The sequence below is a fragment of the Pyrenophora tritici-repentis genome, chromosome 1, assembly GCF_003171515.1.
Source record: "Pyrenophora tritici-repentis strain M4 chromosome 1, whole genome shotgun sequence".
Classification (NCBI taxonomy): Eukaryota; Fungi; Ascomycota; class Dothideomycetes; order Pleosporales; family Pleosporaceae; genus Pyrenophora; species Pyrenophora tritici-repentis.
Window position 1 is genome coordinate 3,912,523 of NC_089390.1, and position 23,798 is coordinate 3,936,320.

Sequence of the window (23,798 nt, forward strand, 5' to 3'; positions counted from 1 at the left end):
GACGTGTGACGAGGGCCGTGACGTGAGGGCCTCAGCCCCAGTGCGACAATGATAACGGAAAGATGACGATAGCGATGGGAGGAAGGGGAAAGTTAGCGTGTATGTGTGTGTGGTTAAGGAGATACGCGAAGCTTCTAGTGATAGGTACAGCTATAGGCAGGCGATGTAGTAAAGTGAATAGGGAATCGGACGACGAACAACGGAAACCGGAAAACTTCGCGAATACCATGGTATTGGAATTTTGTGTAATTCAGCTGACGACTGGCAATTTGGTTCCTTGGTATGATTTTCAGTTATTTGGAAAATGAGAAGAACCTCCTCTCCTTTTCATTTCTGAAACCCATAATCATTGAGTTTCCATCGCCCGTCTTCTCTGAAACAAAACACCTACATTGACCCAAGAAAATTGTGCATGGCTTCGAAACAGGGATAGGGATAGAAACACACAGACGCGCTGCCCCAGTTGAAGTTCCACCAGGAAATCCCCTAAATCTCATCTCATCTCATCTCAAATCGACCATCTATATCGCGAAACCAGACCAATCCGTGCACCGCAGGAGTAACTGTACTTAGCAGCTCCGCCCCTCGCGGTTAGTAGCGCGTTAGATGCTTAGCCTGCCTCGCTCGAGCTGCATATGCAGGATTGGGAAATTGCAAATTGCGATGGCGATGGCGATTGCGCTTGTTGGTGGTTCCCTCCCAAAGCCAAACTAGTTTGTGCATCTTCAGTATGACGTTATGTTTGTTGCCCTGTGCGAATCGGCCAACACGTCTTTGCTTTTTTCTCTCTCCATGTACCCGCCATGACATGACACATCCCTCTTTGAGATTGGGTTTGCTAATGACTCCATGGGGAGGGGGCTAGAATTGCCCGTCGACGGACATGCCGTGTGCGTGGAGAAAGAAAAATGACGGCAGGCGTATATGTAAGGTCCTGGATTGCGTCCCTCCATCGACGGCAGTGTCCGGATGAGGGGGTCTGCGACCCACATCGACACGCGACCTTATCCCGTTCACGTTCGACCCGTAAAACCTAACGAAGTAATCGCACCGGCCACGAGAGGACAATGGAGTCAGTTATCCGATCTAGATCCAGTATTTCGCTAGCAAAGAGTCAGTGTCTGAGCTTCCTCATCTTGCATAACTTTTTTGGAAGATCGTCAAAATGGACCCCCGAGCGACACGATCGGGCACCTGCCCTTTTCAAGGGAGTAGCCGAGAAGGAGTGTGCGTCACGGGACCTCCGTGCATCGTACCCATTGACCAGTGATCAAGTCTGCAGTTCACCACGGCGCGCGGCACAGAGTGGTGTTGGTGGCTCTCGATCGTCAGTGGAGGGATCATGACCCTTGCTGCGCGGGGCTGTGAGGCGTGCAGCCACGGTGAGCCACCCTTTGAGGAGATGGATGCGCACAGGGAAAAAGTTGCAACTTCCTTTGTTCAGGTCAGTCGGCGAGGCGAAGGGAAGACACGATAGTGGTCCCAACGCAGCTTGGAACGGGCGTCCCTGTGTCGTAAATGAGGGGCGCGGTAAAGGCTGGTAGTTCCTGGCATCGTCCGCAATACATACTTCTTGTTCCTGATCACGTGATTACCGACATTTGTCAAAATAGCACCTATCTGTTATGCGTGTATTGTGCTGATAGTAGTTTGTAGTCTGCATGCTGCACTCGCGGTGCGACATCGACCGGAGAGCCTCCCTGGCGAATAAGGCTGACAAGAGAAAGCTAGTTTGGAGACATGGATAAAGATTTCTTTCTGGTACTGCGGATGACAGAGCTTCTCGTGATCATCGAGACCGTTGTTCGGCGAAAGGTCCTCACCATGTATGAAACCCTCCTTCCGATGCACGCAGACCATGTGGGGAGACGACAACCGAGACAAACCCATCTTGGGATCTGTTGACAACGACATGTGTCAACGGGGAGATGGCAGCCAAGACGTGCTGCAGCCGTATGGGGAATCCATGCTCCGTGAAAATTTTGTCTCGCAGTTCGCGTAGACTTTGAACAGTGGACCGGAGTTCAGATGAGTGGTTGAGAGCATTTTCGCAGCGTGAGCCCGCGTCTAAGACCAAAAATCCATCGCATACTGGTGCCCCGGACGCTTGGAACAGCGATTAGTAAGGTTATCAGATTGAGATGGCTTTGATCCCAGGTAGCAAGAGGCTTCCGGTCACTCGAGCTATTGCATTTGCGGCCATCTTTACTGGAATTTTGCGTTTCATCGGAAGGCGAGCCGATGACCAAACCATTATCTGACCTATCAACGTCAGCTGGAAGTAGTTCTGCCCGTTTTCGTCTCCACAAAATGTGAGATAGAGTTCGATAGCCGCAAGTTTACCGTTGGTGGCAAGAGTATCGAGACGGGTACGTGTGGCTGCGGTAGCCTGCATACAACTACTCGGACGGAGGAGGCATGATGCCCGTCGATTGCCAAGGTTTTCAAGCGAGCAACCTTCGGGGCGCCACACCTGGCTGCTTTGTCAGATGGGATTGTGGACGAACCAGTTTGGAAATAGCCCGTTCATGCAGATGCGCGTCTCTCAATGCCGGTACAAGGAACAAGCTACAAACATGTGAAATAAACATTAACAATGCCTGCGAAAATTGTTAAGAAAGCTGTACGACTAGATGCAGTCTGTAAGCATTGGCAGGGGTATGCTAAATTGCAACCATGCCACTTTCACGAGGTAGCATTTCTCCTGCTTCGGTATACGAGCCCAACGAATACCTGTCAGATAGCAAGGCTACGGCCAAGCAAGGATTTGCAAAATTGACAATCGAATGTTCGGTAGATAGGGGGCTCAGGCGCACAGTAAGACGGCAGTTCAATGTTGCATCTACTCACAACTGTCAAAGTTTGTTTTGTGTACGTGGTCTTGGTGAAACCCAAACACTTGAGCGGGCCGACGCATAGTTGGAGTGCCTAGGTAAACGCGACTTGCACACGACTTGCACATGACTACTTGACTATGGGCTTTGGTGAAGTCACATGCCACTATAGCCATGTATAGGGCTCAGGGCGATGCCGCATTGGGTATGTCGAAATGTTGTTGAGGTCGGGAAGTAATCCGGGTGGCGCTTGAACGGCTCCATCTAGAACTTAGCAGTTCTGACGAGAAGAGCTAGGCTAAAGAGTCAGACTGCAGGTACACGAGCCAAGGCCATGTATTGTACCGAAGATCCATTGCAGAGGGGCATGATTGTGCGAAAACCGCACGAGAGAAACAGCGTAATTGCCCCGTACCACGACTAGCATGTCCCTGGAGCGTCCTGTCTTGCTGACCTCCGACCGGGTACATTGTGTTTCCAGGGGGACGGCAAGTGAAGCGAAAGGAACACGTACAGCGGAACGCAATGAGGTCATTTACGACTACGAGGACATGATTCCCATGAAGGCGGCTGGCGGACGAAATGCATGGACATATGCCATGTGGATACGCCGGTGAGGATCGTCTCCGGACGTGTGGGCGCCAAGGAGCCCGCGACAGAGGTTCCTGACTCTTAGATAGGAAACAGGGCCGTCGTGTTACTACCAAAGTCGCCCACAGCAGCAGGACAATCGAGTGGATGGTGTTTTAAGCAAAACGCGTAGAGCGACGAGTGATGCGTAAGACGTGGAGCGCGCTACATGAGCGCAGCAGTTAATGTGGAGGCACACGGGAGTGAGCTCACCGATCTGCAGTCAGCAACCACTGCAGGAACCAGGGGAAAGGTGTGCAAACGATAGGAAACCACGGAGGATATTGGCGCAGTCTTGAAATAGGATGGCGAAGACTTGGGTTGAAGCACTGAGATGAAGATGGGACGTGTTCGGTGGTGGTGCGGATCGCTGTTTCCGCAGGAGTGTGCACGTGACTAGTAGGTGCACGTGCGCTGTAGCTATAGCACGTGACTCAGTTTCACCGACCTCGGGAATACTGGGCAAGTACCTTGGTACGCACTTGGACGCCCCATCACGACTCTTGCTACCCTGTTTGTTGGGGATATAGACTGCCCCCGGGAAATTCGGCATCACGCTCTATAGACGCGGACTCCCGCAGTTAAACCGGGACAGTCGGTGTGCTTGGGCAGCGTACATGCAGGTGAAGACTGAAGATGAAGCTGGACTCGGCCGGCGCCCCATGCCCACGCGGCTCTTCACAATCACATTGGGAATGTTTTAGAGAGCACGTTGAACAAAGAAACACAGCGTCGAGATAAGCGCTCGTCACACATGCCCCGTGGAGCACGACAGGCAAGTGTGATGCTGCGGCTGAGGTCAAGGCTTACAGAGTGGCACGCAGAGATATGATATGACGGGTGTCGCGAGTCGTCGACTGCAGCAGGTAGCATGGAAAAGTCGACTCGGATGTCTGATGCTTCGCTGGCTGTGCGACGGTGCCATGCTGTGCGTTGTGCACACTGGTTCGAGTTTGTGGTTCCGAAAGATGGCACGAGAGGTAGATCACCACGGTCCCACGGCTCACGATAGCCAGCATTCAGTCGGCCTCATCTGAAACACATGTGGGAGGGGCAGAGTCGATGGTGAGGTCTGGGTCGACGCATCATCAGTCATCGGATTCTTGTCTGGCCTCGACGAGGACTGGCCACAAGGCAGTGGCAGCGCCAGGGCTGTGTGGACTGAGACGTGTGACTGCGGCGGGGTATCGAGTCCTAAGCTTCCTAGGCCATTTTGTCGGCCATGACAGGGCGCTTTTCGGCTGTTTCAAGGTCCGCCTGTCGTCTGTCGCCTGTCTTACAGTGCGTACATGCCTAGATATATACGAGCGACGATCTTGCGGACGGCACGTCGTCCTCCTCCCCAGAGAGCCGTAAATCTTGTCTTCGCCGTGGGGATCACGATCTCTCTTTTTTTTCTTCCCCCACCAGCACGTCGGTCTCGCAACAGTGTGGAGAAGTGAATGAAAATAGAGGCGAGCGTAGTTCGGTATACTTGATACAATGACCAAATATGAACCGGTTAGCTACCAGATTCCGGTTGCGAGGCTGCGACCGTGTGCAGGCCTTGATAGCGTGTAAACACACACACACACACACACACACACACACACACACACACACACATACAGGGCCCGACACACCAGAACGCGTCTGCAGCTCTGTAAGTAGCTTTGCAGGTCTGCAGCCATGGCGCCGTGCCCGCCTGAAAACGCGAACCCGGCACTGTTCGGCACTAATCGCACAAGTCGTCTAGCTACCAAAATCTCCCGTTCCCCACCTGTGAGAACGGGCTCAGCACCGTTGACGCGTCGTGTGTACCACCAGACGATATCTATGTCGACGGCGCAAACACGACACATTCACAACAGCAGCGTGCCCCGTCGTCGACAGGCTCTGCCAGCTCGCCAGCTCGTCAGACGTCAGATCTCTCCTTGTTGTCGCATCGCCGTCGGTTGCACAAGACGCAGCGGCCGACATTCACGCAAATTGGACCTTTCGTCTCCTGGCATAGCGGGCCTGTGTGTGACCATAGCAGATATGCAAGCAGATTTAACCGTTTATTTCGCTGTCCTGTCCAATCATGACGCGCCATGACGGCCCCTGTTCTGTTATATTGCTCAGGCCGACCTGTCGGGCCGTGTTGTTGCCAGCACTGGTCTTCACTGGCTCGTTGGCCTTGAAGCCGGGCAGCCCCGTTCGTAACCTCACCCCTGTATCCGCTACCCCCAGCCACTAACAAATGTCCAGGCGCCGTCGCTCAGCGGCAGATACCCTGGTCTTTCACTCTTGCGTGCAGCCCGCCCTGTCCCTGTCATCCTGAATGTCACTAACTTGGTGGAGTGCACTGAGCATCTCCACATGCTCTCCGCTGCGCTCGACCAGCCCATGGGCCTACATAGTGAGATCATCCCAACATCTGCTGGTACCTTGCCGGCCTCAAAACTTCCACCTGCTCCCTTGTTGTGTACGACGTGCAGTTGCACAAGTGATGCGCCTGTTTGCTATCCCCAATCTGCATCCACTCCTTCCCCTTCATCGACCCTCTGCTTGACCCTCTGTTTCATTTCGGTCTGTGCCGGTCGCCAACCTCACTCCACCCCAACTCCTTGCTCGCATCCTCGTCTTATTACCACGCAGAGAGGGCGGATACCATTCTTCCCCCCTCACCCTGCACACCAGTGGCCCGTGATCGGCTCTTGCGTTGCTCTCCACTCCCCGGCGGATTAGCGATCCGCTTGACTAGGTACGCATCTGATACATTTTCTCATATAGCATCCCAAATATACCTTCCTCCTTGGTCGTCCCGCTTCTATCTTTTGGCCTGGCTGAACCTCTCTCATCTCCCCTCCTACACCCCCACCTTCTCTGCTTTCCAGGTCCGGTCTGTCAATGCCAAACCCATCTCATTCTGTTACTAACACGGCAACCAGAACAACGCGTATCCTGGCCATCTCATCCCGCAGGAACCGGGTTTGCGACAGGCCACCCTGGAGTATCTCGTGTAACCTCAATGGTCTCAGCCTTAAGTACATCTTCCGGCCACCCGTGGGTACCTGCACGCATCATACCAGCATTGCCCTACTTGCATTGCTTACCCTAGCCACATCTTCCTGGCCTTCTGCTGGGCTATCAAGCAATGTTTTCATTTCATAAAAGCGATGCCTCACGATCCCGGCAGTCATCCGTAGACTCCCAAGCTACTGGACATACGACTTATACAGCAACCGCAGACCTTTGGTCAGACCAATGCACCGAGTACCCGTCTCACAGTGGCCTACCTTCGCCTGACCACCATATCAGAAACCCGGCTAGACGAAGCTCCGTATTCAATCTGCGGTCTAGGAGTAATACCGCAACCTCACTCAACCCCTCCTTGCTGTCTTTGACTCAGCAAGACATGGCTGACCATGAGGCTACATGGCATGGCTCACCACCTGCACGTCGACACACAAGCAACAAGAGCCTGAAAGAGTCGGCTTCGAGAAAGTCGTTGTTCCGTGGAAAGAAGGGAAAGCGACTAAGTGAGACGTCCCAAATCGTCGTTGATGACTATGAAGGAGATGCCACCGAAAGGCGGACTTCTATCCTACGAAGGGCCAGAAGAGGTACGAATCAGTCTGAGGATGCTGGTAAGTAGTCCATGGCAAACTCTTTACTCTCAATTACTCACTCTGTCGTCAGGTGGAAGCCTTATCAGCCGCATCTCGAGCCCATTCGATTTCCAACACCTCTCACACACCGACCGGCATCAGCTTCCTGCCCTTGAACAGGCTGCCAATGACCGAGCTGGCGGATACTTTGCAATGCGCTCGCAGCCCCATCATCAAGGCTCAGAAAGCCTTCACTTTAACAACTTCTCGTCTGAAAACCTGACGACTCCAGGAGAAAGACCTCTATCTGCTCTGAGTTCCAGGTCTCCACGCAGTGAAGTTCCAAATCAGGATGGGGAAAACGCGTTTCAAATGGCAGCATCGCGTCGCCCTCTCCGCTTAGCACGATCGATCGAAAGCTTCTCTCAACCTGGCGTTAGCTCTTGGAAACACAACCACACTCCTTCTATCACATCAATGACGCCTTCATCCCCTCATTTCCCTACTGGAGCGGCTTTTGTTACTTCAGACGCCGCTTATGATGAGCATTGGTCGGCTGCACGCAGATTGTCACGCTCCAAACGAGAGTCTGGGGTCTGGGATTCGTTTGCGCTCACCACTGTAACCACCCCCGAGTTACCAGGTATTCAAGAGGACTCTTCATACTTTGGACACGCTCTCACAACACCCGACGATTCTGCCATTCATGCCACGACGCCGCCTTTCAGTCCGAGTCTCGCAGATGTTGCTGAAGAACCCGAAAAATTCGTTAGCCCACGTCCGGCACCTCAGCCACCTACCAGGAACCCAGTTTCGCCGAGATCGCCTTATTTTGGATCCTTCCTCCTCCAGAACCAGCGAACCCCGCCTTGCGCTAGCGCCCAGGGCCAAGGACAATCTTATATCTCACCAAAGGTCGATCCCTATGTGCGACCCGAATCACAGATGTCCGATACTCTGGGCTCATCTCATCTTACGCGGAAATCATCAGTCCGAAGACCTACCATTCGGCACCAATCTAACACTTGGCGCGCTATCGAAGAGTCATGGGAAGAAGACGTCGATTACATCTACGACAACGCTCTCGAGGCCGACTGCGACTTTGAATGGGATCGCATTTCCGACAACGGTGCTGACGACGCAGATGTTTCCAATGCCGCCCAGTATCCTACCAGAGTCTCCTCTACTAATGATCATGAGCGATTCGGTTCTGCCGCATTCCGCACTTCTTTGCTCGTCCCCAGCCGGAGCAGCTTGCCCGAGCTGGTCCCTACTTCGGCAATATCCACATCTACAATTAGCACCGGATTGCCTACAACACCGTCCGAGCTTTTTGTCAACAACGGCCACTTTAGCGGCGGCACTGGCTTCGTACTGAGCCCTTCACTTTTGATTCCCCCCGATTTCAAGGAAGCCCAAGAAGCCACATATGAGGATTTGCTCGACGAATACGCGACTTCAGACCGGCACTTTCCAATGCTCGACACCAGCCAAAGCGCAACTAGCTCGGCCCGGAGCAGCCGCGTTCGGCTCAGCAGGCGAAGTTCTTATGATAGCAGTCTGATGTCCGCTGTCCAAAGTATTGGCCACTGGAGCTCACCGATTCGGCGCTCTGCAAGTTCCGCTGGCAGTCTACCAGAATTGGTTCATTCTCGCCGCAACCGTAAGGAACTTGGCTTCAGCATGGGATTCGACCAACTGTCTGAGCAGTTTGCATCACTTGAAGAAGACAGGGAAGATCACGACATCACGCCACCCGGTCGGACCTTCTTTACTGCAGACGATGAGGGGCTTCAAACTGAGGAGCAGCCCCGCGCCCCACTTGAGTCTGAGCTCAGGGAGTCTCTTGACCTTGCACGCCGTGGCTCGGAGCACCCAGCGCACTCTACAGTTGAAGAGGAGCTGAGGACATCACTTCAACTTGCCCGACAAGGCTCACAGCGCTCTACTTGCGGCCCTGCACGCCTACACAAGCCAGCCATGTCTGAAAGCGCGGCTAAGCTACTTCCGCCTACTCCCGGCATGAAAGAACATGCTTCAATGACACGCAGCCGTGCAGCAACCACTACACAGTCACGCCCTACGCTAAGTCTCTTCCCAGCACCGCCACGGTATGCCTCGAACCCTGCGCGGATGTAAACACAAATAGCAAAAACAAATCACGGCGCCTAATTCTTTTGTCATCAACCGCGCCCGTCTACATAAAAACCCAGGAGGTTCATGAAGCACGTCTGGCTACGCTTCATATCACGCTGCCAACGACCGCCCACATTACATTCAGAGTATATATTCATGACCCTCACGTTATTTCCTTTTTTCCGTCTCATCTTCTTATTAGCGAAAAAGCCCAAACCTGGCATCTACACTCCCACCGCATGCATTTGGGAATCTCCTTGTGTCTTTATTCTCAGCTTGCTCTCTCAAGTGCATTGTTTCGGCGTCTCAATGTAATACCAGAAACATAGACCTTTGCGTACAACGTTTTGCGCAACAAATTCTTTCCTTTGTCATTTGATTTGGGGGGTGGCGAACGTTTTATAGATTGGGGACCTAATATGCAGACATGTCATAGGAGGGGGGCGAAAGACTATACTGAGCAGTGGGTTGGTGTTTTATCTCATTTACTAAAACGATTGCTTGCGAGCATCGTACATCTAACTACCTATCTATCACACATCATATCTAGATTCAATAACATAACATTGCTATTGTCCGCCATCCGTCCTCCACACCATTTGCTTCTACGTCTCCTCATGCAGGTACCACACGAACGCACGCCACAACACACCCATGCGATTACCTTTGCTTTTCTCTTCTCCCGCAACCTGTTTCAAACCACGCACTGATCGATGCGGCCCTGCAGATCTTCGGCGCCATTCGTGCTTACCCTGCAGGAACCGTTGGCCGTGTTCGTCACATGACCCTCTCGCATTCCACCCATCGAACAAGACCCATCTACCTTGTTGTCTCTTTCTTCACAATTGGCTTCCCCGTAACCAAGCGGCGGTCGCACTATGGGGGGTTCGGGGGGTCCAGTCCAGACCATGTACCAAGAAGAGCATGTAGGTAAGCCGTAATCCAACCCGAGAGTATTCCAAATGCGCCATCTCTCCCGCCTCAACCTACTCCTGGTACAGTAGGACAGAGTCTGACTATTCGCTCGGTCTTTCTTTCCCCTTGTTGCTTACCGCCGACCACGTTTCGTACCTGAAATGACGCCCGCGGTTCACTCGCTACCGGCACCTAGGAAAACTGCCGCAGTACGGGGAGTCCCCATGTAATATGTACGTACAGCCCACCCACACCAGCCGCTGAAGTTTACCCAATAGAGTTTGCATTTTCCGACGATAAAGTTACGAAGTCGTTGATTCCGCCCCCTCCAAGGCGGTGGCGTTTCTGCGAATACGACATACGGCCTTGTAAATGCTCGGTGGTCTGTTAACTAGTGATATACGAGGTAAGTATAACGAGGGCCGGGCTGTGTAGTATGTGGGGTAGACGCGTAGTCGGTGGTGGTGGAAAAGCGACGCGTAGCCATCATTACTGCCGTTGACGTCCGACTGGCTGGCTGCTTTACCAGGGTAACTTAACACGATCCCGCGTGCTACCGGAAGCCAACAAACGCGACCCCACATGTCGGGTGTGTACCAAGGCGGATGTTGAACCTAATCTTCAGACACCACACGACGTACAGGTAAACGAAACTAACACGAGCTAGTACGTACGAGGGGATTCCGGATCTTAGGGTAGGTAGGTAACTTCCGGCTTGGATGTTATTGACCTTGGCTATGCAGATGCAGCTGTTGTTGGTGTTGTTGCTGCTTACCTCCACCTATCTACATTGGACGCGATACATACATATGTACCAACATATGTCCCGTTATAGCTGATAGAGTTTGGTTCACTCTCAACGCTATGCGGCGCGTATACTAGCCGCACAGCCGCCCTCTTCCGCATATACCCCCCAACCAACGGAACATATCCAGCAAGCGAGCGAAGACAGGTCGGTAGGTTGCCACAAATCTCGATCTAGTTGTCAAACCCCCGGTATCAGTTAATCCAATCACCCAAAACAGACACACAGCTACACGCAGAGAGAAAGGAGAAACACCCGGTACACTGGTATCGATCCAACGTGGTCGGAAAGGCACCTCAATGCATGAATATCTCACACGAAACGAGAGATGATGTGTGTTAGGTATTGTTGGATTTTTGCAGATCTGGCGGCTCACATCAGATGTGATGACTCCTAGATTGCTGCATGAGCTATTCTTCGTATTGTAGGTTAGTGTACAGTAAGCTCGTGAAGCTGCCATGTCATTCCATCCTAACCCAAGGACGATGCTTTTATGCAAATCTTGGGCGAGAAAAAGAATCATCGGGAGATATCTCAGAAAAGTAAGCAGTGTGGCTCATCATCATTTTCAGACTATAGTTAGCCTCCCAGATTCCATCATATCCATCTCTTGTGTACAGCCTTGTATCCCTGATAACACCGCTTCCTCATCCTCCTTGTCCCTCCTCCTCCCGCTACTGTATTCAAACCACGCGACCTGCCGCGCTTGTTCGCTTGTATGCCAAAATCACCAATAAGCTATCCCCCCCATCTCCGCTATTTGCCTCCCCGACACAAGCATAAGCAAAATGCGGGGAAGCGAACAGCGGCGCGTTATACTAGGTAGCCGTCATGTCGGGATGGGGGGGGGGGGGGTGGCGGCGGTGGCGATGGACGATACATGTTTGAAACGTAGGTAACCCTTGGCTATATTGTTGAGGTGATAAGAGTAGGGATGTGGTCAGTAGGGGCCACCGACGGAAACGAGCACGGACGTGTGGGCATCGCGCGGGATTTTTATGCTGCATACCTTTGATTTTTTTGTCCGCGGGTTATGTGGTTGGCGTTGGGGTGAGGGTAGATTGATGGGTGGGAGTCGTGGTGGTGAAGGTGAGGTTTGTATAGGAAAGAGATTGAAGAACAAAGATAAAAGTACTTGGATAAGCAGAGGTATCTTTGGTACTGCAACACATATCTACACTACCCATCCCATCACATCGCTTCCCGTCCCTGTCCCCGTCCCCGTCCCCCAAACGCCCCACCCATACCCTCACCACCCAACCCACAGGATCCCCTCGCTTCACCATATGATCTCCCGGGTAAAAAAAACTTGCCCCTCCCCCCATGGCAGATCGCGCTCGCAAACAAGGTCCCTTATGCGCGTCAGGTACCAGGTTGCACCAAGACCACGGGAACGGCTCGGTCGTTAGCACGCACATCAATCGTTAGTCCAGAAAGTGGAGGTCTTAAACGCATGTCTTATAGGGGCAATTAGGGCTAATGCACAAATAGTGTGTACGCCAACCGATGCGGTAAGGTTGGGGGGTATATTGTAGATAGGGAAGGAACCGATGGAGATTTATCCGGGCCGCTGCCGTACTTGGCTGGTGCCGCCTCCCACCCCCCCATTTGGTGTGGCGAGCGTGGATTGGGCTGGGATGGGATTGTGTAGTGTGGTCTCGGTAATGCGGGTATATGCACGTGAAGACGGATTGGGCGTGGGTGAGTGACTGGGTGAAGGTGGAGGTTATAAGGACGGGGGGGTGCCCTGTTCTGGGAAGAGCAATGAAGGATGGAAGTAGGCTGAATGAATTGTAAGGCGTCCTATGAGTTGTATTCAGCCTGTGCTAGATGCCTTTTTACTTGGCCGATGACGTTGTTACGGTCGACGACGGGTGCGATGTCTGGGTTCTTGTGAGGTGGAGTGAGTATCTTGAGTCGGGGGTTTCCAGGCGTTTCATCATCGAGATCTAGAAATGCCACAGTTGCCGCGCTCTTTTCAGCAATATCTATCTGTTTTCGTGGCTTCTTGTCGGCTTTGGGATCAAAATCGACGCTGATGCCAGCTTGGCGCATCTCTCTGGCAAGTGCCATGCGTTGTTGAACTAGGACCTTGTCGCTCGATGCAATAACGATCCAGCTATCGATTCTTTGGGCTTTAGGCTGTTGGCCATCTTTGAGTATGGTCAAAATGCGGTCGATTCCGAAGGAGATGCCGACGCAGGGAATGTTGTGGCTGCTGAACATGGACACCAGGTCGTCATATCGACCACCTGCAGCGATACTTCCGACGGATACCCCTGTTTTCCTAATCGGTAGCATTACTTCGTAGATCACGCCGGTGTAGTAGTCCAGACCACGGGCGAGTGCTAGGTCGAATTGGACTTGGTCGGCGACTCCATATGCCTTCAGATATTGCATAAGCAATTCCATTTCTTCCACACCCTTTTGGATATCCAGGTTTGCCGACAAAAGCGGGTCTGAAGTAAGGGTTAATAGTCTTGGAACGGTTCCAGCTTCCTTGTCTCGTTGCAGATACTGTCCAAGTTTGGTAGCGACGTTGACGTCAAGCCCCTTTTCCACCATCTCTTTCTGGACTTCGGGCTATGGAAGTTTGTCTAACTTGTCCACTGCTGAACTAATTGGGCGCAGGAGTGACGTTGGGACGCCTACTGCTGAGAAGAAACCATCTAGGATAAGGCGGTGATTGATTCTGATCACAACATCTAGTTGTAGGGCCTCGAATACCTCGGCGGCAATGCAAACGACTTCAGCATCCGGTACCATAGAATCGCATTGACCACCAGCATAGTCAAAGTCGCACTGGAAGAACTCTCGCATGCGTCCTTTTTCCAGCGAAGGTTGATCCCGTCTATACACCTTGCCTATTTGGAAGCGCTTTATTGTTCGGATATTGTTCATGGCCAGCCAGCGAGCGAATGGGACAGTCAAATCATAACGCAGTGCGCATGGCGCTCCGCCCTGCTCATCCAGGTCATATATGAGCTTCGTGTCTTCCCCATACTTTTCGGTTAGATAGCTCTTCCGTTCGAATGCGGGGGTGTCTATTTCTGTGCCACCGTGCAGCCGGAATATATTGCGGATCTTGTCGAAGACGTTGTTGCGCAGTGTGATGTCGTCTCCCACCCAGTCGCGCGTGCCTTTTGGTGTCTCGATCGGTGGTCCCATGTTCTTTTCAATGCGCAGTTGGCTTTATGAGGTGAGTGTTTTAGATGATGATGGGAGTATCGTGTTGGGTGGGGACGTTCACGGTGAGTTGGTGTATGACTCTGACCTTTCAGCCGTCGGCTTCGGTACCCGAAGACAGCTGAGTCACCTGATTATAGTCACACCACATACCGCAGTAGGCGGTACCTTGGGTATCCTGTCTCGTCTAGGGTTATCGCAAAAACACGACAGCAAGAGGGGCTCTTCGAATCATCCTGGTAGGATCTAAGTGTACGAGTTTTGATGACTGGCCAGATGGTGTTTGAACAGAAACTGATCGCATTATCATAAGTAACACGATGAAATAGTATACGGGTGAATCAACGCCCGTAAACTAGTAGGAATTGAGTGACTACAAGTACTTCCAACATGAGCTCCAGCATAGGTATGCTGCTCTTGTGCCCATCGTTTCTGGTGAAGGCATTCAACTCGGCCCTGATGTGCCTACTGCAGTTCACAAGGGGAAGTCTCCGGAGTTGAGCAAGAATACAACGGAGTGCTTATGTGGCGTTAGAGCTGATACTTGGAAAGGAGTAAGTCCACTCCGATAAGGTAGAGAGGAGGATAACATGTCTGAAGTCAAAGGCGGTAATAGCCGTTCAATCTTACCACTATGTTTCTGTCCAGAAACATTTCATTTGATGAAAGTATGGGCTGTCTTGCTCTAATCACCACTGCAGCTCCTATAAGATTCAGCAGTGCACAGTGTTGCGTCTGGTCACAATCAGCCATGTGTTCATCTGAGTAGGATAGAAACAATTTTTCGTCATCGTCAGAGCCCATCCTGTTGTATGTGATGCCTTCAAAACCTTACCATACGTGTCCACAAATTTAGCAAAGTTGAGTTCGCTGATGCTGAACAGTGTGTCACAAGGCCCACATGCACCCACATCACATGGCTTTATCAAGGCCAGTGTTACCTTGATACCCTTTATATAAATAGACCTGGGAAATAGCAAAGTCAAAGAGTTCATTTAGCCTTCGCTTTACCGCGAACTGTTGTGGTAGGCTTACGCTAGCCCAATTCGTCTTGGACTGGTGTGTCGCGAGATGTATACATGGATACCTCTTGGTATTAGATAAAGTTATGTATTCCATGTACCACTCGAATCATATTCCGCTTTTGACCTGAGTCTTCTGTATATATCGTCGTGGTTGTGTCAAAGCGTGCTACTCAAAGGCTGGTTTCGTCCAGTTACAGACAAGCGGCCAAAAGCCTTATCTCCGAGGTCGCGTACGTCATCGGTGGCCAACCTTCACATTACGACATTCCACGTGAACATGTAACCGTCGTCGATGCTGCACTGTATACCTTGAGTTCCGTACGACGTATCCGTGCAAACGTTGGATAACCCATCCGGCACCATCCTGTTTATTTATCACTTACATAGCAGCATTATGGTGTTCCGGATTGGCCGCCTGACGCCGCGGCGTCTGCTATTCTTCACATCGGCAGGCGTCCTCTTTTTTATTTTTATCTTCAGCCTGACTCCAATTACATCGCCGCTGCCGCCATATACTGGACCGCACGAGGTCGGCATACTAGATGTGGAGACGGAGGTCGAGAACAAAGTCATTCATGACGCGGTATTGAAGAGCACCGGAGAGAAGGCTTTCGAAATGAATACACTGGCCATCACACTATACTATCCATCGTCACTACCACTTGCATCGCCGAGTCAGCGACCTTGGGCGCGGCCATGGCTTCCTCAGCCCGTATCGCTTATTGGCGAGGGCTACGCCCGCCTTGCGGGCGTCCCGCGACTATCCTCCCTCTTTACCTTCGGCCTCTGGCTTCTCGGCTCAAGCACCGTCATTCCAGGTGTCGTGGACGCACCTATACTATCTGGCGCTGAGAAGATATTGGGAGAAGATGGCGGTGCTGGTGGCTTGGGCAAAATCATGGGCACAGCGGAGCAGGAACGTCAGGAGTTGAAGCGGGACGATAACATTGGCACACTTCCCTGTATGGTATTCACGCATGGTATGGCGGGAATGAGCCAGAGTTATGCACACTACCTCGGAAGCATTGCGAGCCACGGCTACGTTGTCGCCGCTGTTGAACATCGAGACGGAAGTGGACCGGGTACCATCATCCATCATGCGAACGGGACTGAAAGGAAGGTGTGGCATTTGAAACTCGAGGATCTTACGGCCAAACCTCCAATGGACGAACTTGATCTCAAAGCCGCCCAACTCAACTTTCGCGAGGCAGAGATCAGCGAGACGATTAAGCTTTTTGCGCAACTCAACGCAGGTGACGCCCCAGTTGTCAACCTCAAGCCCGACTCTCCTCGAAACGCTCTACCCGGTTTCAAGAACCGGCTCAACCTGTCTGCAGTCACAGTTGGAGGTCACTCGTACGGTGCAACCGGGGTTATGCAAGCGCTCAAGTCTGCTGGGACTAAAACCATGCCCATCAATGGCGGTGTTGCGCTAGATCCCGGAAAGGGATCCGGAGACCTTAACAAGGACATCGACGTGCCTATACTCGTTATGCAGAGCGGAGAATGGACGGACAAGCAAACCGACTTTTACGGCCAAGGCTGGCACTTCCAGGTTGTGAAGAAGATTGTGCAGGACTTGAAGGAGGGCTGGTTCATGACATTGAGTGGCACTGCGCATCCATCGTGTACTGATGCGCCACTCATTGTTCCGTGGATCATGAAGCTAGTTACTGGAACGACGCTTGGAAGTAGGGTTGCACTGCACGAGTATATCGACACTTCCCTTCGCTTTCTGGAGTACTTGCAAACGGGCGAGAAGAAAGGCGTTCTAGAGAATGAAGTGACGAATGCTCAGGGGCCATTCTTACACGACAAGCCGCGGGAGAGGGTTAAAGGCCCACATGGTGCTGATTGGGAGGTGCATGTTGTACCCCAAGATAAATAGACGGAGATGATGTTTCAAGGAGTAATGTAAGACGCAATATAATAGAATGACGTATGGGGAGAAGTTCAATTCATCGACTGGTATGACAAGTGTCCTGTATAAACCTTGTCATGTACACGTATCGTCGTTCGTTTGTTAGAAAATCAAAGTCGGAACGATTTTCACCGACAGAGCATCTCGGTGCAGCAGATTGCGATGACGTGGTGTGCACGATCTACGGAACCAGGACGTCTCCACTCAACAATACGAGCACGAGCTTACGGCTCATCACCCAGGGCAACGGTGCGGGCACGTCGAGTGCGGGGGATTACGGATGGGTGCTGAAATCGAACGACTCGCTGATGGCTGTCCGTCGCATGACTGTGATGTCAGGATGTGAGGGTGGTTCTTAGACCAAGGATGAAGTATGCGGGATTCTTTCAACAGAGCCTTTGCACGCACGCCGGTGCCGACGTAGTATTTAGGATCTGCGGAATATACTGTAGTTGACTACTGCGGGGCACAGCTGCGGGGGAACCTAAGTAAAGGCCAATGCAACAGGCTATCGCAACGAGAGAGGGTGAGACAGGATAACGACGAGCAACATATTAATTTCCCAGGCCGATGTCCAGTATTTGCTGCGGAAGGTCAAGATGCCGCTCTTGGTTGTTATACTTTATTGGCGGACCAGACGATACAAGGTGCACAAGATGTAGATGCGGCTTTGCCTTTGCGGCTATGGTAGTAGTGTGTACAAGGGCGGTGCTGGACGCAGGGCAAAGAAAGCTACTGGCTACTCTCGGACACCGGACAGGTTGGCACGTTTGCAGCGACCAGCGGAAGCAAGCTTGGCGGCAACGCCGTGGCCTGGAGTCGCAGCGGAGAAGCAATGAGATGGCCAGGGCGTATTTGCTCAATGGCGGCTTTCAGATAGATTGGAGTTGTCGTCGTGGGCTGAGCTGAAGGAAAGCGAAAACCGGTGTAGACAAGACAAGGCATACTCCTCGATGCACTCAGTCCCCGCATACGTTACCACGTTTGACAAATGATTCCACAATTGCACAAGAAAGATACCAAGTCGTCCCAAGCCGGCGCTCCACACACGTGCAACGCTAGAGTCGTTCCCTCCTCAACCAATTGTCCGCGACCAAAACTCCCAGGAACGCGCAAACGACTAAACCGTAAAGGGACAGGCGGGCTATTAATAAACGAGGCACTACAGTATGTATGTACTACGCGGTTGGTTGCTGGGTTAGGTTGCAAGCCCTGCAGCTGATTGAGCGGGCGGCCTTGTGCGCATGCGCGTGCGGGGCGAGGCTCAAGTTCGCTGACTTTTGTTCGGACGGACGGTCATACGTACCCACACCAGCTGAGGCTGAGACTTGAACGTGTCTGACGTTTTGCATTGGAATCACAGGACGGGGGCTTGTTAGCGCATTGGAATCACCCACGCTCGTTTTACACATGCACATGCACACTTCCCCTAATCATTTCTACAAGACACACCGGCATTTTTTCCTTTCTATTCACTTTCTTTGTTTGGGGGGAACGAACGAACGAGATTCATAGAGAAAGAGAGAGAGAGTGTGTGTGTGAGAGAGAGAGAGGCGGTACCAACCGGAAACTGACGCACGACTCGTATTCGACCGACGCCCACTCTTTTTCCTTCCGCCACGCCCACTCCACTTTGCTCGCTCGCTCGCTCCGTAGGGCTGAAGCCGAGACCGAGACGGCTTGTTTACCTACGTTAGCTGGCCGAGGACCAACATCTTCCCTCACTCCACAACAAACACTACCAACATTCGCGGAACCGCAGAAAGCAGCAGAGTAGAAAAAAGACATTGAAAGCGAAACATGCCCACGATGCGGATACCACAGTCGTATATCCAGAAGTGCAAGGTAGTGGCGCATGTCTTTCAGGCCATCTTTGTCTTCATAGCCGCGTGTTTAACTATAGCCGTCATGACGAAAGAGGGTGACATCGGGGGTGCTACCAAGTATTTCTTTGCCATGGTATGTTGACCCACCTGTCGAGCACTTGTAGAACCAAGAGCGAGAGAGACATACAGAGAGAGAGAGAACAAGGCTGATCAACTCCGTGCCACAGTGCTTCGTTTCCATACCCGCAATCATCTACCTCACAATGGTACCCATGTGGTCGCGCGCCCAACGCTTCGCCTCAGCCTACGCCTTCCTCGCCGTCGACGCCCTGTACACAATCCTCTGGTTCGCAGCCTTCATCTCAGTCGCAGTCTGGAACGCAAACGGCATCCGCGAAGGCGCCGCAAAGGCAAAGATACCAGACGACGATAAAAACTGCACCACGTTCCTCTACGGCGACGAGGCAAAATGCGCAGTCAGCAAAGCCGCTGTAGGCGTAGGCGTCATGGTCTTGTACGTCTCCTGACCCTTCTCACCAAGCTACCACACAAACTAACCAACCAACCCACCAGCATCTTCTTCGCCATCACAACCGGCGTAAGCGGCTACTACCTCCACAAATACCTCCGCGAAGGCAAAATGCCCTACCAATCCTCATCCAAGAACCCCTTCTACGAAACCGGCGACTCGTCGTACAACCCCGCCGGCGGCGCCACCGACCTAAACGCAAAAGACACAACTTGGAGTACGGAAATCGAAACCGCTCACGGTCGCGACTCGTCCGACACCCTCAGCGACGACCGCCGCACCGAACACGGCGGAAACCAGCACGAAGACGAGTACGCGCTGTTGCACTCGACCGATACCGATGAGGGCAGACATCCGGGCCGCCCGCTTAGCTGGGGCGAGGAGCGGAATGCGAGTGTCTACGGTGCGGGTAGTGTGGGTGCGAGGTCGGTGCCGCCGTATGCGGATTATAGTGTTGAGAGGAGGGGCAGTATTGCGGCTGGCGTGGACGCGTTGAGCCCAGGGGGGTTACGATGAGTTTAGACGGGATGCCGCGGGGGGGTATTGATAGGGCGGCTAGTCATAGTGGGAGTGGGTATAGTTTTAGTGGTGGGCCTGGTCGGTGATGATGAAAAAAAATGGGTACTGGGAACTTGGTTTTGTATATGGGAGCGCTATAACTGCTGTTATGATTTTCACATGGGCGTTTTCAATCTCAATCAAGGGCGCATGGGGGGTATATGGTATGTGGTATGATTGGTCTTGCGTATTTAGCGGTCTTTTCCAAGGGGAACTCGTTTCTTGTTGATCCATCTAGAAAACTGTACTCATCCCCCTTCCTCTTGGTTTGGTGTCTCTCAGTCCTAGGTCTTCGTGAAATGTCCAAATTCAGGTTGGGTGGAACCGTTGTATTACATTTCTACATTTCCTCCACCGCCATTCATTCCATTCATCTCCACTATCTTGACGCGTTGGTGGAGAATCATTCCTCTTTCCTATTCTCTCGACTCGAAACCGTGATTACTGTACAGTTTTTCCTCTTCTATGAAAGATAACGTGTCAAACCCTATTAGAATCGGAATACGTTCCGCGACGTAATATACACTAAACTCCACGCCAGCAGGCATGTCCCGCACCGCCCTAGAACTCACGAAGCGGGTGCCATTTCCCTGTGCAAACTCGCGTTGATCAATTCGGTAAGAACGTGGCTGCGAGGTGTGCCATTGCCATGATATAGTAGAAGATGCTCTTGTAGACGTCGAGTACCCGTAGGACCACGCCTGCGTATACATCCCCACACATGGTCCATCTTGAATACCTATCGGATGTAAACGCCTGAGCCGCACAGACTGTTCGCATTCGCCCCCGTAGAAACGATTGTAGCAGTCTTAATCTCACTCCTGGCGCCTACAACTCATCCAATCCACTGAGGGAGGTAGTTGTCCTGCATGGGCATACCTACAGGCTCGCTTTCGTAGTTGAATGGATCACCCCAGAAACCCTGGACTGGTTAGCTAAAACCTTTCCATTTGTTTTAGCTGCATTTCCACTTACAAAGTCAAAGTCGGGGACCATTTCGGCGTTTGGAAGCACGTCTCCAACAATGTTGTTGATGTTGCTTAGGTTGAAGTCATCCCAACATGGCATCTGATTCTGCATGTATTGTAAGTTTTGCATCGGGTCGGGCTGAGGCTGCATTGTATGTTGTGATAGTTGCTGTGATAGTTGCTGTGGTAGCTGTTGTGGTAGCTGTTGTGGTAGCTGCGGTGGTGGTGGCGCAGAGACTGGCGGTTCATCGTATTGTGCAACAGATCTTGGATAAGTATGTTTTGCAGCGGTACGTAGCTCTGAGAATACGCTTTTCGACGTGGATGACTCTAAAGGCGCGCTCGTATGGCTACTTGATTGTGGGGGTAAGTTGTGTTCAGCTATGGCCTTGTCGATCATATTCTTGACAGCCTGCCATGCTTTGGATGTGTTGTTCTCTCGGAGAAGGCGTGACATCTGTATTGCTTTCAAGGCTCGTTGTCGCTCTGGTACATCGAATAAAGGATTACGGAGTTCTGACAGAATATGCATAATTGCCTGGAAGGAAGCGATGCCTCCTTTCCCAGTCAGCGTCTGAACATCCAAGCAGCAAGTAGATGGACCTACCAATGTGCCATTGAAACCGAGCCGCATCAATATCCGCAGCGGCTACATTCAAAGCTTCTACACAACTGATGGACTTTTCGAATATTCTATGTTGGTCAGCTACGGCATTCACTTCTCGTGCGTTTCATAACCAAAACACCTACGATCGGCGAATGTCATCTGCAAAGACGACATCACGGTAAGCGCGCGGCATTCGGAGCCAGAATAGCAAGTAAGCGCGCCATTCCAGCAACGATACAAGACCTAGCGTTAATCTCTGCATCGGTATCTCTCGGTTCAGATGCCGTAAATACTTTCGCTGGTTTTCCTCAACAATCTCATCCAGCATGACTTTGATTTGCTCGTAAAGACTTCGTAGCTCCACGGCGGGATCTGGAGGAGAAGTTCCATTGAGCCCAGAGTCGAGCATACGTCGTTCCAGACGGTATGTACTTTGGATAATCCGTCGCAGTGCTCGCATCCCGTTGAAACGTACGATCTGGAATGTCATGGTTGTAAACTTGCTCTCGTCGTATGGAGTCGGACTAGGGCTCGCACCATCTACGAGGTCCTCATCATCGATGTTGCGCGGGAATAGCGTCGTATAGAAATCTTCTGTTATGCTTGGCTCTTGACCTTTGCACTCGGCTGCTCGGAACTCCAAATGACCCAGTTGGTGCCACACACGGCGGCGTAGCTCGATAGTGATGATATCCATCGATCCAGCGGGAAATAATGAAGGATCTCGATGTAAGCCTTGGTTAAGTGCGATGCGAAACGCTATGCCAATCAATACCCACGCTTTGCCTACAAAGGTTGTTAGTTTTGAGTAGGAATAATGTTATAATAGACCCACTCATTTCTTCTTCTCTTGTGATACAACTGAGCCATATCACAAACGCTTGAAGAATCTCTAGATCCGACGTAGTCAGGTAATTTTCTCGGGCAAGCGATATTTCGATGGCCAATTGATATCGATCCAGAAGTTCCTTTTTGCTTTCACCAAACTTGTCGCCTATAGTCTTTGGGGACATGGCATTAATTGCAGAGTAGTAGATGGCATACGCCATAGGATGTGCCTCACGGTCGTATGTGTGCATCTTGCGGATCACCGTTGGCCTATGCGTGACCCTGATCATCGGGTCAACACTGGTGAAATAGACCTCTAGCAAGTAATCGCGGTGCTCTTGTGTGCTGGGTAATAAGTCCCCCAAGTTGGAGCCAGAACCTGCGCGGCCCAGAGAGAGTAGGTCGATGAGCGTGTTTTGCGGGACTTCCTTTTTCTCTTCGTCTGTTTTGTCACCAAGCAAAGCCTTGATATCTTGGAACTAGGATAAGGTCAATACCATAACAACTGTGCAACGAAAGCGCCCAAAAAGCTGTATCATGACCATCTTCCTAGCAAAACAGAAGGCGTGACGTGAGGTAAGATCGGTAATACAGGATATCGGAATTCAGCACTCACCTCATCAGCAAGCAATGCAAAGTGAAGAGAAGACACAAACTGGGCCTGCCCACCATTCAACAACAGGGTCCCATCACCGTCATCAGAAGCTATTCCACCTCCGTGGGACGTCTGACTGTTGGACGATGGAGTCAGAGCATCTTCTCTCCTCTCATATTCAACACTAGACCGTATGGAAGGTGCAGCGTTCTGCCCTTGTCCTGCAACGGCTCTCTCCAGAAGATATTCGAGTCTGTCCAGTCTCGCCTGAACGTCACTTGACTTTCCAATCTTGTCTGCGATGGTCGGCTTCGAGATCCTTCCAGTAGCAGTCGTTGGCTGAGCTCGGTCCGTCCAGGTACAGGCATGGTTTCCTCGATTACACGAGCCACAAATCGGGTGGACATGGTCACACTTGACCTTTCTTCGTCGACATGTCAGGCACGAGGAGATGACCCTTAATCGTCCTCCACCGGGCTTGTTTGTCGACCCTAACAAATCTGACGATCCGCCAACTTTAGTTTCGACCATACTCGGATCCAGTATGTGAGTGTTGGATACTGAAAGTTTTCGATGATGTAGATCGGTCCGCGGACAAGAAATGGTTCCGTTGCACCCTGAGCCTTGATGCGCTCTGTCGCCCCACACCTGCGGCACCTTGCCATTTTGGGACTTAGTGACGATCATCAGCCTCGTTGTTCCGAGGCTGTTCCGAGACAGGTTGTGTCTACGTCAATTACTGACAACTTGTACCGACCTGTTGGTAAAAACCAGTCTTCAACACTCTTCTTGTCGCTTAAGCTTCCGATTCATTAACATGAGGCCTTATAGCTGGAAAGCAGGCAAAACAATACGTAAGTGTG

The 23,798-nt window shown here is 51.8% G+C and overlaps 5 protein-coding genes across 5 annotated transcripts; 3 read left to right on the forward strand and 2 right to left on the reverse strand.

The window, feature by feature from the left end:
• Positions 1-6,843: 6,843 nt before the first annotated feature.
• Positions 6,844-9,175, forward strand: PtrM4_015320 (uncharacterized protein; the record flags this gene model as incomplete). The annotated part of the gene is made up of 2 exons (XM_001931448.1): positions 6,844-7,075; positions 7,128-9,175. 2 exons carry the CDS (start codon positions 6,844-6,846, stop codon positions 9,173-9,175), a joined length of 2,280 nt encoding a protein of 759 aa, XP_001931483.1.
• Positions 9,176-12,695: 3,520 nt separating this feature from the next.
• Positions 12,696-14,060, reverse strand: PtrM4_015330 (HisS, Histidyl-tRNA synthetase; the record flags this gene model as incomplete). The annotated part of the gene is made up of 2 exons (XM_001931450.2): positions 12,696-13,475; positions 13,545-14,060. 2 exons carry the CDS (start codon positions 14,058-14,060, stop codon positions 12,696-12,698), a joined length of 1,296 nt encoding a protein of 431 aa, XP_001931485.2.
• A 1,437-nt stretch (positions 14,061-15,497) lies between these two features.
• PtrM4_015340 (dienelactone hydrolase) lies at positions 15,498-16,991 on the forward strand (the record flags this gene model as incomplete). The annotated part of the gene is made up of 1 exon (XM_001931451.2): positions 15,498-16,991. One exon carries the CDS (start codon positions 15,498-15,500, stop codon positions 16,989-16,991), a length of 1,494 nt encoding a protein of 497 aa, XP_001931486.1.
• A 1,941-nt stretch (positions 16,992-18,932) lies between these two features.
• Positions 18,933-19,895, forward strand: PtrM4_015350 (Pneumo-att-G multi-domain protein; the record flags this gene model as incomplete). The annotated part of the gene is made up of 3 exons (XM_066103178.1): positions 18,933-18,983; positions 19,078-19,364; positions 19,454-19,895. 3 exons carry the CDS (start codon positions 18,933-18,935, stop codon positions 19,893-19,895), a joined length of 780 nt encoding a protein of 259 aa, XP_065965380.1.
• Positions 19,896-20,772: 877 nt separating this feature from the next.
• On the reverse strand, positions 20,773-23,466 carry PtrM4_015360 (putative C6 transcription factor; the record flags this gene model as incomplete). Its single annotated transcript, XM_066103179.1, has 6 exons — positions 20,773-20,859; positions 20,913-21,463; positions 21,513-21,598; positions 21,656-22,298; positions 22,348-22,819; positions 22,957-23,466. 6 exons carry the CDS (start codon positions 23,464-23,466, stop codon positions 20,773-20,775), a joined length of 2,349 nt encoding a protein of 782 aa, XP_065965381.1.
• Positions 23,467-23,798: the final 332 nt, after the last annotated feature.